The sequence below is a fragment of the Pelodiscus sinensis genome, chromosome 1 (assembly GCF_052426305.1).
Source record: "Pelodiscus sinensis isolate ZL-2025 chromosome 1, ASM5242630v1, whole genome shotgun sequence".
NCBI classification, from domain to species: Eukaryota; Metazoa; Chordata; order Testudines; family Trionychidae; genus Pelodiscus; species Pelodiscus sinensis.
In genome coordinates this window covers 194,438,810-194,456,761 of record NC_143052.1, presented here as the reverse complement: position 1 = coordinate 194,456,761, position 17,952 = coordinate 194,438,810, and the positions used below count along the sequence as shown (strand labels likewise).

General features: G+C 44.1%; 1 protein-coding gene across 1 annotated transcript in view; it reads right to left on the bottom strand.

The window, feature by feature from the left end:
• BACE2 (beta-secretase 2) overlaps positions 1-17,952 on the bottom strand; it is a 79,204-nt gene that overhangs the window by 13,771 nt on the left and 47,481 nt on the right. The window contains exons 5-8 of the mRNA XM_075912127.2: positions 15,442-15,576; positions 11,625-11,726; positions 2,467-2,616; positions 976-1,144 (exon numbers count right to left, since the gene is read on the bottom strand). Coding sequence (XP_075768242.2) covers positions 976-1,144; positions 2,467-2,616; positions 11,625-11,726; positions 15,442-15,576 — 556 coding nt within the window. The remainder of the gene's footprint in view (positions 1-975; positions 1,145-2,466; positions 2,617-11,624; positions 11,727-15,441; positions 15,577-17,952) is intronic.

The window sequence follows — 17,952 nt, the reverse complement described above, 5'->3', positions numbered from 1 at the left end:
ATGTGCATAATGAATATGCATATATCAAATGCTGCCAGTATGCCAAAAGTTTGTGAATGGGTTTGCTGGTCTGCAGTATAAAAAAGGTTGGGAACCACTGGCTTACATCATGTGATCTCTGTAGAAAGCAAGTTCTCATAATAAATATGGATAACTGTGTGACATTATACCATGGAGCTGAGGAGGTTGGTTGACAGATGAATTCTTCCAGGCACCAGAGGCACCAGCTGGTGATCAGTTTACATCATAGCTAATGTAAATGCAGATTCTATTAGAATTCAGAAAATGTAATCCCTTTGCTTTGAAGAAAGATTATCAGAATGATGGACTTATGACAACAACAACAGTGGGCAGAGCAAAGGAGGAAGCTGTCAGGTAGCCAATTATGGCTCATTTGGCTTTCTGTTAGAGCAATTTAGAAGCTGCTCTAGATTCAGTCAGTTGGCTAAGCTCACTTAAGGGACATCTACAGGGCTACAAAAGGACTAGTTGCACCAAGTCTCAGACTCACATTGTAGGTCTAAAAATAGCATTGTGGGTATTTGTCCTTGTGATGGAGCCCAGACTGAAACCCCACAAGGGGAATTACTGATGTATTCTCCTATGTTTCCCTAAAGACCAGTTAAGAGATGAGATGACAGGAGTTCCACTCTTTACCCCGTGATAACAACATTTCCTTAACCATCTGCTTAGGATAGAATATCCTGTCAGTCAGTCTTGACTAAATTATGTACACTTTTTCCACCTTTACCTACCTTCATCTTTTCAGATATTGGTGAAAGGTCAGAAAGTCACAATTTTTACTTTTTCACAAGCTGTGCTGGTTTATTACTCTGATCTCTCCTTTATTGCCAATTGCGGAAAGTTTGCATTAGCATCTACTTATCTGTAAATTGCGAACCTGTAAAGTGATCTTCCTTGTTGATAGAGCAGCTGATATAGTTTGATATTTCCCATAGGGAATACTTCTCTTACCTGCGCATGGACTAACTGCAAAGCCCACTCTCTTGTGAGCCCTGTCAAAGATAACATAGAAGCCCTCCATAACTGTAGCACCAATAACCAGGGCATTGGTGGAGGAAGAGATGCCAAACCGGTAGCATTCTAAATTCTGTCCAATCCCAAGCAGGGGTTGAATATAAAGCTGTTTATTCAAAATAAAAATAAAACAAATAGTAAGTAGCAGCAATGCACAGTATTTAGAAGATAATGACATCAGCTCACAGCTGTGGATGCATTCATAAAACACAGCTCTTTATCTGGAATGTTCTCCAGAGCTTTTGATTTCTCATTTTGAGCACTCATTCATTGCTTAGCAGTTCATCAGATAAAGATGAATGTTGTAACTCACTTAAAACTGGGTAGAGTGTCAGTGGAGTTAAGAACCAGGAACACAGATGAAATCTGGATTTTTTATTAGCTGATACGTAAAGGTCACCTTCACTTTCATCTAAGCGATTGTCCTCATTGTGTGTGTGTGTGTGTGTGTGTGTGTGTGTGTGTCAGGGATATACAGTCAAATTACAGAAATATTCAAAAGGATGGGGGTGCGGTGGATCCAGAGAACATTCATGTCAACTTCAAGCCTTTTTAAAAGAGTGAGCTTAAGTCAATTTTACACACTCATTTCCCACTCAGGGGTGAAGTCAAACTACATGGTCTATACAGAAAAAGCTTTTTCATGTTAAGAGCATCTATATGTTTCAGTTAGTGAAGTAAGAGGGTGTCAAACTGATGTTTATATTGCCATCAGAGCTGAAAAAACAATCAGGAATGATATTTGTTTATGTTTAACAGAAGTGGCATATTATATTTTAAAAGCCAGGCAGTACATACCACATCTAGGTGATAATGATAATAAAAACAAAATTGCCAAAGGCATAAAGGCCCTTTGCCAAGAGTGCCATTTGCAGGAAGAAGTGCCATAGCTTCACTACCATACAAAATTATAATACATTTGTTTTACAAAATGGAATGATCAAAATCAGCTGAAGCAAAATAAGTATTGGTGACTGAGACAGAACTATTGCTGTTAAAAAAAAAAAAAGTGTGCAGAATCATTATTGGATTTTTTTCCCCTGACAATTTAAAAAAGTTCTCCACCTGCTCCACAGTTAGTGACAGAATAGGGATATTTTTGCAAAGCACCATTGACATTTTCCTCCTTTAAAATGTATTCTTCAAATTTCATCAAAACATCTTTAGCAGACCTGGAAGTAGCAGAATTCATAAAAATCATTGAAAACATTTTTTTGTAAGCATGAACTCCAATGATAGTTAAAATAAATGACTGGGGTTGATTATCTCTGCATCACCAGAATAGCTTTCTATGAACAGGATGAGCTGGGAAGCTGTACAATGCAATGATGAAAGAACTATGCCATCATAACGTTTAGCTCTCTGTTGCTGCAAGAATTATTTCACTGTAATGTGGCAGATTCAAACCAAATAAGATAAAGTTCAAACCTGTGGTAGGATAGTGATCCGAAATGATCTGCTAGAGTTTTCATCTCTCAGGTAGATAGAAAGTTTAGGAAATAAGGACCATGGTGTTTCAGTTTTATCCCAGCATGCAAGCTGGGAACCAGTCCAGAAACCAGAAGAGAATGTTTGAATCTATTGGGGAGGGGGAGGCGGGGGAGAAAAAAAAATATATGCACATTATATTCTGTGATAATTAATATTATTACATTCATCCATGACCATCAATTAATCACCATTAACTCTTTCAATTAATTAATGATTAATCAGTTTTAATTGTATTGATAAACAATACCAACTGACATTTTATTTAATATTTTTCTACATTTTCAATTACAAAAAACAGACTACAATGTGCACAGTGTTCACTTTATATTATTTTTATTACAAGTATTTGAACTGTAAAAATTACAAACAAAAGAAACACTTTTTCAATTTACCTCATACAAGCACTGAAGGGTAATCTCTTTAGGGTTGTCAGATACGGTCACAAAAAATACCGAACATGGCCGGAAAAAAATTGGTTGAGGACTTCCCTACCCCCAAAAATTTAACAGTCTTAAAATCCCCATGCACCACACTCCCCCAACCCCTTCCAGACACAGCAGGGGAAGAATGTCCCAAGCAGCCTTCCGTCCAAGAAAAACAGAAAATACTGGACATTACACATCCTGTATTTTCTAGTTTGTTTGGTTTTTTTTTTTTTTTTTTTTTAAACCCGACAGAGGCTGCAAATACCGGACTGTCCCGGCCAATACTGGACATCTGGCAACTCTAAAATCTTGATTGTGAAAGTATAACTTACAAATGTAGTTTTTTACATAACTGTACCTACGTCTGGGGTGAGACCTGGGAAAAGAGCTTTGGGGTGCAGAAAGGGGCTCTGAACTGGGACTGAGGGGGTCAGAGGGCAGAAGGGGGATCAGAGAGCTGGGCTGCAAGATTGCAGGCTCTAGGCTGCCCTTACCTCCTCAAGAAGCTTCCAGAAGCATTGGCATATTCCTGTTGGCACCTACGTGGAGGTGCAGCCAGCGGTTGCGTGTGCTGCCCTTCTGCCCCGTCTGCAGGTGCTGCTCTCCTATAGTTCCATTGGCTGGAAACTATTATGTAGTATGGAGAGTTATGGGGGGTAGTGCTTAAGGCAGCAGCAGTGCATGGAGCCCTCTGGCTGCTTCACTATAGGAGCTGGTCGGGGGATATGCCACTGCTTCTGGGAGCTGCACAGAGCAGGGAAATCCCCAGACCTCGTTCCCCAGCAGGATCTTGGGGCCAGATTAACAATAGCAGATGGGCTGGAGATGGCTGGAGCGCTGTGTGTGTGTGTGAGGGGGTGGGGACGGGTAGAAAGGGAGGGGAAAGCTCTAGTTTGCCGCCCTCTGTGTTAGTGGCATCTGACTCAGATGAAGACGACAAATATGCATTTGCCCGGGATGGTTATCAAGCAGAGCCTGTTAGCAGCATGGGCATCTGTCCTCTGGAATGGTAGCTGAAGCATGAAGGGACATACAAATCTTTAGCCCATTTGACACAAATGTTTTCTCCAACACTGACTACAACTGTGCCACATGAATGGCTATTTTCACTTTCAGGTAACATTGTAAACAAGAAACAGGCAGCATTATTTCCTGCTAATGTAAACAAATATATTTGTCTAGTCTGGTGTCAGCAACTTATGGCTCACTAGATAGCTAGATATGGCGCTTCTGGAACCCTCCCTCAGTTCTATCTAGGCCCTCCCACAGCAGGGAGACAGTGCTGGTGCTACAGTCTTACGCCCACCCCCCCCACACAACTGGAATGCCAGTGCCAGATTCCTGCAGGGGATGAAGAGGAAGAAAGCCCCAAACTTCCCTGCCGGATCCAGCGTGTGGGGAACAAATGGAGTGAAAAATGGCTCAGTGCACTGCACTTTTCCTTCCTCTGCAACACACTTCTTGGAGGCTTCTTTCCGGCAAATGGGAGCAGTGGGAGGCCATGTTATACAGTGCATGTGACATGGCACAAAAACAAGTGCTCCTCACCCTCTCCACTCATCCCACCTGGCCAGACAGCCTGCTCCCAACCCACTCCTGTCCCCTCCCTTGCTCCGGCCCTCTCTCCCCAGCCAGACACTCTACTCCCACCCTGCTCCCACACCCTACCTCCCACCCAGACCTCACCCCCTTCTATACTCCACCCCCTGCCCTGATTCTGCACCCCCATTGCTATCCCATCCAGTGGTAATCCTATCCCACACACTTAACCCCTCATTTTTGGCCCCACTCCAGAGCCTAGGTGGGCCCACAAAATCCTCCAACCCTGGAACTGCAGAAGAGTAAATCTGGGCAGAGGCCTCCTTGGTCCTCCCCCCACCATGGGGTGGAACACCAGGGGAGTGAGGTATTTCACTTGGGGGCCACATTAGTGAGGACTGGGGGGAAGCTGAAGCTTTGGTGGTTTTTTTTTTTTTTTTTTTTGCTTCTCACTTGTGTGGTCCCTGCTAAATAAAGACAATGTTGAAACCTTTTGTTGGACATATTTTACTTTATTTTAAAATGAAGCCTAGCCAACAAACCCCCAGTTTGAGCCCAGCTCCCATCTGGCTACAGCATAACAATCCTGCATCCCTCCCTCCCCCCACACCAACCCTGAGCCCTTCATATCCCCCAGACTCCTGCCATAACACTCCTGCACTGCCCCCCACATACCAACCTTGTGCCCTGAGCCGGTCATACACCCAAATCCCCTGCCCTGAGCCCTGATACATTCCAACCCAAACTCCTACACCCCCACATGACCACCTGCTATAAGATTGACAGAAGACATCCTGAATGCATGCAAGAAGCTGGGATTTGATCAGTTCTGATCTAATCTTCAAAGAAATATGCAAAAAGATGCAGCAGCAGAAGTCCCATTAAATAAAGTCTGCGAGCACAACATTTCATGTATGCCATTATTAATTGTGTCAATTATTTATAATATTAAGTTGTATATTTTCAGTCATGCAAACGGGCATTCTTATACAGCTCTTTGTTAACAACTTGTTCTGAATTTTGACGTAGTTTGGCTCTTTGATTTGAAAAGGTTGCCGGCCCCTGGTCTAAGTGGACAAGAAGTATGACTCTATGGACTTGCAGGCTTTGAAGTTTAGAGTTCTTTATTTTGGAATGCAGTTTTTTCCATATTTCTACATCTGTGAATTTCAACTTTCATGATGAAGAGATTGCAGCACGATACTTGTATTAGGTTAACTGAAAAATACTATTTCTGCTGTTTCTACAGTGCAAACATTTGTACAGGGAGGTCCTGAACTAGTTTGCTGGATTGGGGAGATCAAGTCTCCCCTCCTGGCTGTCAGCCCTGCTCCCAGCCCTGCCAGGGCTGTGCTTCTAGCTATTGGGGGCACCAGTCTGGGCTGTGCCACTTTACACTAAGCTGACCTGGGCGGGGCTGTGCCCCCACCACCAGCCGCAGCTGGGGCTCTGCTCCCCACCACACTAGCTCCATTCCTTATCACCAGCCCAGCTCCTGAACCTGGCCAGCCGGGGTTCTCTGGTCCAGCAATATCTATGGTCTTGCTGAACCATGGATGTTGCTGGAACAGAGAGTCGTGGATTTTAGAGATTTAACCTGTAATCAAACAAATATAAAATGAGCACTGGACACTTTGTATTCTGTGTTGTCAAAATATATTTGAAGATACAGAAAACATCTAAAAAGATTTAAATAAATGGCTTTTAATGGCTTGACAGTCCTAATTTTAAATGCCTTAACATTCGTGCATGCTTTCTTCTCCCTTCATTAGAAGAGTTCTGGAATGGACACAAATTACAGAAGAAGCAGCTTGTGCACATAAGCCATCAGTGAGGCCTGTCTACCCTTTTGGCTGGTCTGATCCAACAAACTGATTAGCATTAAGACATGCTATTAAAAAAAATATCTTAATGGCATGAACACGAAAGGATTATTATGCCTAGTGGCAGGATTCTAATTTAGCGTTAGCAGCAGAAACAGAATAGTTAGAAATGTAACTAGCTGCAGTAAATACGTAAGCAGGATGATCAAACTCATGAGCTCCCTGAAAATACTGCCACATCGACAGAAAAAGCAGTAAGTAGCCTTTGCTCCCTCCCCACCCACTCCACAAATGTTCATGTACATCTGGAGCTCAGCACAGATACTAAGGAATAGGTACCCTTTAAACACAAACAATTTAACAAAGTCAAGAACCTCCTCCCTTCTCCAGAGACACAATATTGTCTTCAAAGGACATTTTAGAGCAGGCATTAAAATTGTAGCTTGCAAGTTCAATAAAATCAAAGGAAACCTTTACACGGACTTTAGAAGACTTTGAATCAGGCTGTTAGTCTCTCTTCCTGTCTTACCCCTCATACAACTTCGTGCTTTTGAAATAAAATTGATTAACAGAAGTTCTTAATATAACCATGGTATTACGAACAATAAACGCTGGCAAAACTTCCCCACCCAAGACAAACATCCCGTCCTACTTCCTGAAGCACATAAGTATTGACATGAAGCCTAGCTAGATGATGCTAGAGAAGAGAAACAGCTTCCTTAATCTCGTGTAGTACTTTGTGCCTGTTCCCTTATGAAGCATCACACAATACCTTACTACAACACACACACACACACCATTACACCAAATACAGTGTTTAAGTGAGCAAAAAGGTTAAACTCAGTTTATTTATGCATATTCACTACAATAGACTCTCATCAGACATTGAAGCCATATATCCAGAAATTATTTATAGAAAATGCTAGTGGTGACTGACATGTGTTTACAGGTGTGCCTTACACTTTATCTAAGTCATAATAAACGTGTGAATAAAAAAAAAAATAACCCTACAGCTTGTAAATCAAAACATAGCCTTCAGTCTTTTAGATATAAACATTTCCTAATACAATACCTGGCAGTCATTCTTATACACCCCCTCTTGTGCTAGAGCCATTCCTCATTTTTTCAGGAAGAACGGCTCTTGCACAAAAACGGCTCCTAATTAATTATGCAAATGAAATGTGGCAATATGTTAATCTGCACTTCATTTGCATAGGCTTTTGCAGAAGAGGGAAGCGGTGTAGACGTAGCCTATATCAGAGGCAGTGGGGGTAGGGAGGAAGCAGGAGCCAGTGCTGGGGGGAGCTGGCTTAAAAGCCAGGTCCCTTCAGCACTGGCTCCACAGAGCCGCCTGCCCCTCTCCCTTACTACGCTGCTGCCTCTATCAGAGGCAGCAGCCTGACAGGAGTGCAGGGAGGCTGCTGTGAAGCAGCTCCTATCCATGAGGGAGGTTCAAGCTCCCCACAGACAGAGGCTGCTGCTGCCTGAGCAGCCTCTATTTGTAGCAGCCCAGGCTGGCCACAGACAGAAGCTGCTTCGCGGAAGCCTCTCCCACTCCCCACCCCCACTGCCTCTGTTTGTGGGGAGCTCAGACCCCCACAGACAGGGGCTGGTGCTGCCTTTGTATCAGACGCAGCAGTGCAGGGTGGCAGACAGACCTGGCCCACCTGGGGAGCTGATTTTTAAACTGGCTCCCCTCACCAACTGCCTCCTGATAGAGCAGCAGTGTAGGGTGGCAGGGAGTGCCCCATGAGTGGGTCCAGAGTGCACTGTCTGCCGGCTCCTACCGCTAAGAATTCATGCTGTTAGTTGACTATTCAATTAACCGATAGCTAACATCCCTAATCTGGGCACCTCACAATTTTTACATTTAGCCTCACATCACCACTGATATAGAGAAGTGTTATTATCCCTAGCTTATACATGGCCAACTGAGGCACACAAGGGCTACATCTAGACTGGCATGATTTTCCGCAAATGCTTTTAAACAGAAAAGTTTTCCGTTAAAAGCATTTGCAGAGAAGAGCATCTAGATTGACATGGACGCTTTTTTGCGCAAAACAAATCTGAACTGTCTACATTGGCCCTTTTGCGCAAGGACTTTTGCCCGAACGGGAGCAGCATAGTATTTCCGCAAGAAGCACTGATTTCTTACATGAGATCATCAGTGTTCTTGCGGAAATTCAAGTGGCCCGTCTAGACACGGCCAAGGATTAAATGACTTGCCCAAGGTCACACACAGAGCAGGAAATCCAACCTGGCCTTCCAAAGTCTCAGGCTAACATCCTAACTACTGAACTGACATTTATTCTTTTAGGCTTCACCTACACTGCAGGGTTTTTGCGGAAGAAGCCTTTCACGCAAGAGTTTTTGTGCAAAAACTTAAGAACATAACATAAGAACATAAGAACGGCCGTATTGGGTCAGACCAAAGGTCCATCTAGCCCAGTATCCTGTCTACTGACAGTGGCCAGCACCAGGTGCCCCAGAGAGGGTGGACCGAAGACAATGATCAAGCGATTTGTCTCCTGCCATCCCTCTCTAGCCTCTGACAAACAGAGGCCAAGGACACCATTTTATCCCCTGGCTAATAGCCTTTTATGGACCTAACCTCCATGAATTTATCCAGCTTCTCTTTAAACTCTATTATAGTCCTAGCCTTCACAACCTCCTCTGGCAAGGAGTTCCACAGGTTGACTACACGCTGTGTGAAGAAGAACTTTCTTTTATTAGTTTTAAACCTGCTACCCATTAATTTCATTTGGTGTCCTCTAGTTCTTCTATTATGGGAACGAATAAATAACTTTTCTTTATCCACCCTCTCCACACCACTCATGATTTTATAGACCTCTATCATATCCTCCCTCAGTCTCCTCTTTTCTAAACTGAAAAGTCCCAGTCTCTTTAACCTCTCCTCATATGGGACCCATTCCAAACCCCTAATCATTTTAGTTGCCCTTTTCTGAACCCTTTCCAAGGCCAAAATATCTTTAAGGTGAGGAGACCACATCTGTACACAGTATTCAAGATGTGGGCGTACCATAGTTTTATACAGGGGCAGTAAGATATTCTGGGTCTTATTTTCTATCCCTTTCCTAATAATTCCTAGCATCCTATTTGCCTTTTTGACTGCCGCTGCACACTGTGTGGAAGTTTTCAGAGAACTGTCCACGATAACTCCAAGATCTCTTTCCTGATTTGTCATAGCCAAATTAGCCCCCATCATACTGTACGTATAGTTGGGGTTATTTTTCCTGATGTGCATTACTTTACACTTAGCCACATTAAATTTCATTTGCCATTTTGTTGCCCAATCACTCAGTTTGGTGAGATCTTCTTGGAGTCCCTCACAGTCTGCTTCTGTCTTGACTATCCTAAACAGTTTGGTATCATCTGCAAACTTTACTACCTCACTGCTTACCCCTTTCTCCAGATCATTTATGAATAAGTTGAAAAGGATTGGTCCCAGGACTGACCCTTGGGGGACACCACTAGTTACCCCTCTCCAATCTGAAAATTTACCATTTATTCCTACCCTTTGTTTCCAGTCTTTTAACCAGTTCTCAATCCAAGAAAGGACCTTCCCTCTTATCCCATGGCCATGTAATTTACACAAAAGCCTTTCTTGTGCAAAAGTGCATCCAGACCTCAAAGCGCATCGCAAAAGCAATGTGCTTTTGCACAAGAGAGCATCCACACTGCATGGACACTCTTGCGCAAGAAAGCTCTTATTGCTATTCACGGAATGGCCATCAGAGCACCTATGCTTTTTCCCCAGAGGGGTTTCCTGTGCAAGAAACCCCTGCGGAGCGTCCACACTTGCCTTTTTGCATTACAGCTCTTGCGCAAAAAGCAGTTATTCCTCGTGGGGAGAGGAATAACTGTACCGGCAAAAGCCCTCTGTTCTGCTGATTTACTTGCGCAAAAACATGCTTGAGGTGTGGATGCTCCACCTGTTTTTGCGGAAAAACGGCCGTTTTTGCACAAAAACCTTGTCGTGTAGATGTAGTCTCAGAGCAAAGACTCCTCAACTGAGGCTACAGTGCTTCTCCCACGCGAGGGAACTGCTTTCTTTACAAAGTAACAGGTGGCATCACAACAGCAGTGTTTGGAGAAATGTTTTGAGATGGTAATCTGCTTGTTTCCACAAAGAATTCTGAAAGATCAAAGATGCCAATGGGCCAACCAGCACCGGACAGGCTGCTATGTGTTAAGAGCTTCAGTATGACATGGTAGTGAATCAAGCAACTGGTGTGAATTTAAGCACACACTAAATGGTTAGCTGGCTCAGGACACAGGGTTCAGCACATTGAAGATCTCAGCCTTAGATCTGTCCTACTGGAAAATAGTCTAGAAAGAAAATACTTCTTCTGTCTCTAAGCTTCTCTAGGAAGACAGCCCTCCTGTCCCGACACACAGCTTGAACAGGGCCAGTCTATAAGGTTTTGAATACTTGCTGTGATTTCAAGAATAATAGTTTGTTACATTACACTTGCCTGCCTTATTTTTATATGACCAAATAAATATATTTTGTGAGGCACGGCTTTATACCACATAACCGGACCATGGAGGCCACCAAAATAAAGGATTTTAGTTGCATTTAAGAGCCCCCTCTCACCGTAACTTATTAACAACACGCTAATCTAACAAGTGCCTTCCACAAGCAAAGCATGTTGAAATTTCTACTACAACACTGACAGTATAAAGTACAGCTACTGAAATATATCTGATGTGAAGCATGATCCTGCTAACATTACTCACATGAGTCAGAGTCTGAGACTCAGAATCCCCACCCACAAACAGTCCTGATTTCAGTGCGACTGGTTCCAGAGCAAGATGCTTCCAAATAGAATAGTGGCAGAATCAGACCCATCAGCATCTTTATAGACATGAATAGTCTCATTGACGTCCACAAGACTCTAACGACAAGCAGGCATTATGCCTGACAGGAAGTGCTTGCAGAATTAGCCCTTTATGTTTCATGAATGTTTCAAAACAAACAGTGAACTAATTGTCAGATGCTAGTACACAGAATTTGAGAGGCAGCGATTACATTATTGGTTCTTCGGTGCCTCAGAACAAGCCTTACACCACTGCAAATGTCCCCACCTTTTCCATATTAGAACCCCATTTTCCATACTGAGACCTGACCCCAACTAGAGCCATTGCTCATTTAGCAAAGTGGGCAAGTTGATCACAACCTCCAGACACCCTCAGGTTGCAAAAACTCATAAGCTCGTGTTACACAATACCTGAAAACGTACACGGTCCTTCAAGGAACAAGGAAGGTTTTACATGATCGGCTTACCAGAGATGTGCGCACAATTGCTTCAACCACAGCATTGAAGACCTTCTGGGGCAGCCGGAGGAGAGTAGTGCCACTGTCTACTATTGCTTTGTCTGCATTATACTAAGAGAACAAGAGGGAAGGAACACAGTTAACATAATGTATGCAGGTTCAACTTTGTAGCCAGTTGCTTTGTAACAATTACTAGACTGTTCTTTTCTCAGTAGCAGTCATCAACCTTTACTTCATGTAACCTGAGAGCACTCTGCAGCTGGCAGCCAGCATAAAACTAAGGACTAAGAATGAAAGACAATGAATGAAGGATTCCCCCCATAGTCACTATAAAAAAGGTCACTTTTGTCATACTATAAGAAGTAAGGCAGAAATGCAAATGGAACTCTGAACCAGAATGGTAAAATCAAGTCTTGTCACATTATAATCTGTGCTTGCCAAACAGACATGTTTCTCTTCACTATACAGAAATCCAATAAATGAAAAAGCTTCGCAAACACGAATACATAAATATTTACAAGGTGGTCTTTTTACAAAATATGTTAGTAACCACCAGTGTTTCCTGGAATCCAGGAGTGGGCAATATTTGGTGGCGGGGGGCGCTGGGGGGGGACGGGACGGACACTCCAAGATTTTGGAAAGTGGTTGAGGGCCGCACTCTTCCATGATATTAATGGAGGAGATGCAAGATCTGGGATGGAGGTTGGGTGCAGAGGGGAGCTTGGGGTAAGGCACTGGGATGCAGGAGGGAGACTGGAGTCTGGGAGGGAGTTTGGGTAAAGGAGGCGGTTGTGAACTAGGGCAGGGGACTGGAGTGCAGGGGTTTGGAATGTGACCTAGGGTCAGAGGGGATTGTGATCTGGGGCAGGAAATTGGGGTGCCAGATCTGGGAAGAGGTATAGATGCAAGAGGGGACAGAGGGTTTGGGTATGTCGAGTGGGGGAGAGGGTTGAGTCAGGGAAGGGTCAGGGTGCCAAAGGCAGGCTGTGGCCAAAAGACTTACCAGCCAGCTGCCAAACCAGCCTGCCTGTCTGAAGAACTAAGGCTTGCAGAGCTTAAAACATTTCCCAGACAGCCAGCCTTCCTGGTTGCCTGGCCATGTGCTTCAGTGAATATCTCAGTTGAGGAGAGATGGCATGGGTCTTCTTGGCTGTCCATTATTTTGGCCAGAAATGGGATGGGGGCAACTGGGGGAGGGGGCGACTCCTGAAGCTTCCCTCCTCCCCTCCAGTTTTGAAACAGAAACTGAGCCTGGCAGCTGTGTTTCTGCACAGCGCATGGGTCTGCAGGGCAAGCAGGGGAGCCTGCTTAGGGCTCCCCACTGCCTCCGTGGCTGGATCTGGTGGCTTGTCAGGCCAGATCTGGCCCCGCAGGCCATATTTTTGCCCAGGTCTGCTATAAGCTGAGCACTTGGGCAGCCACCCAGGATAGATTCAAATGCTGCTCAGCTGATTAGCAGAGTGCTCACAGCGCTCAGTGCACATACCAAAATTGAATCCACACCTGGATGGAAACAATTAGAGGGAACACCCGTGACTTCATGTTTTATCATTAACAGTAATGGTAGTTTTTTCTCCCTATCAATTGAACTAATATTGAGAGTTGGGTCTTGTGGCAAGGTCTTTAATGAGTTTACACTCTTAAATGACAGAAGTAGTATCTTTTAAGTTTAATGAATATCAATTACATGGAAATATTTTCAATGCAGCTTTGTAATGTGGCAGTGAAACTCAAATTTTATTAAAATACAAAGAAACTTTGGGGTTCAGATAGTGCTTGATCCTCAGATAGCTGAGCACCACTAGAAGAAATGTGGAGAGTCTAAGCATTGCCTCAAAGCATTCAGCCTTCACTCAACACATGTGCAGAAATGCTTCTATGGAGCAGAGGGGAAAAAAACAAACTAGCAAACAAACCCATCAGCGATTTTTATTATTTTCAGCTATTCCTCTACCACCACCAACTGGCATCTCAAAGCTGAACTTGGAAGTAATATATAGCAAAACAGTCATGTTAGTTACCCACTGCCAGAAATACATGGAGAGGGTGCAAAGAAAGCAAATTACTCACAATCTAACAGCTCAATGCTTTCTATGCCAGTCACAATGTGTTCAGACCCACCAGTGTGCAAAGCCTGCTCTCTTTAGCTCAATCTTACTGGATCACAGACAACAATCTGCCATATGCTGCAGCCATGCGGGCAGCTCAGCACTGCTCTATCCAAAATATTCACCCGGAAGGATCAAGACCGTAATTGCAATAGTACTCAACAGCTTCCCAGTACTGAAGCAAAAGAGATTTGTTTTTACACAGAAAAAAGGAGGACTGTTGCCTCTTGCAACTGTAAGATTTACAGAAGTGCTCTATTTCCTAAATCATTAGTAAATACCAAAGGGCAAGTCCCTACCATCACAGTTCATCCTCCCAAGGTACTCATTGTACATTTATGCAAATTCAGAAAGACTAACAAGCTTGCTAATCTCATAACTACTATGACCTTTGCCTACTGTTTATCTCCTAAATTTTAATTAGAGAGTCTGCTTTGATTGTTGCAGGGGCTAGGTCTTCAGTACAGTGACTAGCATAGCTTGGGCATTATAGAAATGACAGAAAATAGTAGCAGCAAGAGTAACTGCAAAAAATATTAAATCTTCAGTTTTATCCCTGAAGTTAAAGTGGAAAATATTTTTGTCAACCAAAAGGCTACTGAAGCAATGGCAACTCACTTCTTACTAGTACAATTAATCAAACATTCAAAGTGCCTGTAATACAACGGCTGCAGCTGTGCAATCCCTTGTGAACACTGGCGTATCTGCAGTATCTACCTACATTTCCCTTGGTCTAGGTTACTTAAACAAAACTGCACATAGTCTTGCTCATCCACTCAGAACCCCTCTTTGAGTCTGGTGTATTGTTAAACACAAATACCAAAAAAAGCAAACAAAATCTTCCACTCATCTTTCTGCTAGGCACGGTCTCTTTCCGCTGAGAAAGAATGTTTAAGAAAATGCCCAAAGGAACACGCACAACTTTCAGCTAAGTCTTCTTACCCAGTCCCAACTTCCTTTGTGAGGGACCATGACAGGAGACCCTGTCTCCCTGAAGCTTCACTCTTCCATTTCCCACTCTAGATTTAATCCAGTGGTTCCCAACGTGGTGCCCACGGGAACCATGGTGCCCGCCGGGGTATTTGTGTGCGCCCGCCGACAACCTGGGCCAGCCCCGCCCGCGGTGCACAGGAGGCGCCGGCCCCAGGCGCGCGACACGCACCAGTGCCGGGTGCGCAGCGCTCGGGCGGCCCCAGCCCCGGGGCATGCGGCGCTCGAGTGGCACCGGTGCCAGCCCCAGGCGCGCGGCTCTGGCGGCAGCGCCGGTCCCGGCCGCAAGGCGCTCGGCCGGCCGCAGCCCCGGCCCTAGGGCACATGCCGGCACCGGGTGCAAGGGCATCCCAGTCCCCTAGCGTTCTCCCGGACGCGCAGCCCCGCCCCCAGGTGCCCGGAGCGTGAGTGGCCCCACCGCTGGGTGCCCAGGAGCCTCTAAACTCAGTGGTCCCCAACCTTAACCTCACTACTGTCCCTCTGGCCCTTCAAAGCACACACACAATACTGTTCAAGATATACAAAGGAAATCTATTCGCTCTCATAGAGTATCAACAACTTTTAAATACTGTAAATAGGACTGCCTTGAAAGAGCTATATAATTTCAGAGTTTAACTTTGATTGCTTCATTTTTGTTTCATAACAAATGGATGTAATCTCTGTTTAAAAAGCAGTGATGTATGTATGTTTGTTTTTTAACCTACAAACATTTCTCTCGTTGCTAATACCTCTCTGCAGTCCAAGTTAAGGTTCTGGCCTCCAACCTCCAGTTTGAGAATTTCAACCTGGTAATACCATTCTTCCTTTATTGGCGTGTACCAGATATCACCCTTGTACAAACTTGGTTCAATTCCACCCATGACCTGAAGAGGGAGGGAGAGAGAATCATAAGTTTGAGAGAGTCATACACATTTGGGGAGGGGGGGGTGAGTATACTTGCATAAAACCTAAAACAACCATGATTACACAGGACACAGAAATTTTACTGAGCTCTATTTATGAAGAGCACAACTGTTTCATTATCTATAATGTTTCACCTAGAAGTCAGAGAGCACTTGGTATAGGCAACAAGACCTCATCTTGAAATTCCCAAGTACCAACAACGTTTGCCAACTTCAAATTGATTCCCTTATGGGTGTTCCCTTCTTCAGTTAAAATTAAACAGCATTTTAAATAGTGCTGCCAAAGCTGAATCTAGGCAACCCAGAAGAACAGGAATGAGCATTAAGCTCTTCACATTAAAAATTAACTTAAGAGTACAAAAAAGTTAAATATAGCCTAATAATGCAATTTTTAGATGCACTTAAGAAAAATACAGTATGGCAGCTGAGTCATTGCTACCATTATTAGTTCATGGTAGCATTTTCATTTCTGTTAATTATGAATGCACTAGACCTTCATACTTATGATGCAGAGTCAAAGTACAAATCTTTAAACAATAGCACAGAATCTCTACAGAAAGAAATGCCATGCTTGAATAATAGAAGTATTTTGAGAGCACCCGATCAGGATGCTGATGATGATTATGAAATGCGCAGGGAAATCAGACAGGCTACAAAGGCAAAACAATGCAACTATCTTCATATTGACCCAGTGTGTGTCACCCAAGGATAGCATGTAGAGGTAAAGTGTTTAGACACCATTAATGACTACTTTTTGAAGCAGCTTATACTGAAACCCACAAGAAGAAAAGCAATTCTTTATTTAGTCTGAAGCAGAGTACAAGATCTGGTACATGAAGTGAATGTAGCTGAACTGTGGAGTAACAGTAATTAAATTTAACCTCTCGTAGGGGACAAATGCTAAAGAAACCTACCACAGTGCCATTTAACTTTAAAAAAGGGGTTCTATAAAGAAATAAGGAAGCTAGTTAAATGGAAAATAAAACAATTCCAAGTGTGAATGCTTGAAAACTGCACGGAAACTATAACAATACAAGCTCGAACTAAATGGCTCTCACAAATTAAAACAAAAACAAAGGACCAGAAAATGCAAACAGCTTAACAGCACCACAAAAGAGGCTGTTGGTGGCAAAAAGTCTTCCTTTAAAAAGTAGAAGTCAAATCTTACTGAGGAAAATAGAAAGGTGTATATATTTGGTTATGTCAAGTATACAACTACAGGCCAAGAAAGACTCTGAAGAGCAACTAGTTAAAGACAAAAAACTAATTTATTTTTTTAAAAAAAATGCATTTGAAACAGGAAACCTCCCAAACAATCACTGAGGCCACTGGACAACTGAGGTGCTAAAAGAGCAATCAAGAAAGGAAAAGCTGTTGCGGAGAAGCTACGTGAAATCTTTCCTTCAGTCTTCACTGTAGATGAGGAAGGGAAGATCCCTACACAGTTACCCTGGAATTGAGGGGTGAGTACACCCCAGAATGTGATCCAACTAATTGCAGCTATATTATGTGTAGTCAGCCACTATGACCTAATGAAACAGAACACCAAATCATTAAGGTTTAATTTGAAGATAAACTTGACCTTGTCTCTAAAAGCCTAACTGGCAGCTTCTACTTATCAGAGTTTGAGAAGAGGATAAACACGCAAACAATGGATACTGAAAACCTTGGTGGCTGGACAGCCTTGAATCTAGACCAGGGGTGGGCACTTCACAAATTTCTAAAATGATTGTTGGTTGCGCCAGAAGGGTCAGGGCTTCAAGTGTAAAGGGTGAGGCCTGGGGGCTTCCCATGCACCTCTGCCCACAGACCCTGATTGGGGGCTGGGGGAGAGCAAAGTCTTTGCCCCTTCCCCCAGCACCTAGAGAGAACTGCCAACTGTTTCGATCAGTTGGTGATTCCCTCTGGTGCTGTATGCCACTGGCGAGGGGGGGGGGGGGGAAGGAGGGAGGGGAAGTGGGGGATGGGGGGGAAGGAGCCTTAGACCCTGCTGCCTCATTGGGCAGGATCCAGTGTTGTGCACCCTCCCCCATCTCCAGGTCTCAATCGGGCTGGAGACAAGGGAGCAGTAGGGCAGCCACAGGCCAGATCAACCGGCTTGGAGGGCCAGAGTTGGCCCGCAGAGGCTGTCTTGCTCACCCCTGGGGCAAGAGATTTGGATGCAGGGGGGCCTGTGAGATCTGGGAGAGAGTTTGGCTGAAGGAGGCAGTTGTGACCTGGGGCAGGGGATTAGTTCAGGGGGTTGGGTTGTGCCCTAACGCAGGAGACTTGGGTGCAAGGGTTTGGGTTGTGACCTAGGGCAGGAGGAAATTGTGATCTGGGGCAGAGGATTGGGGT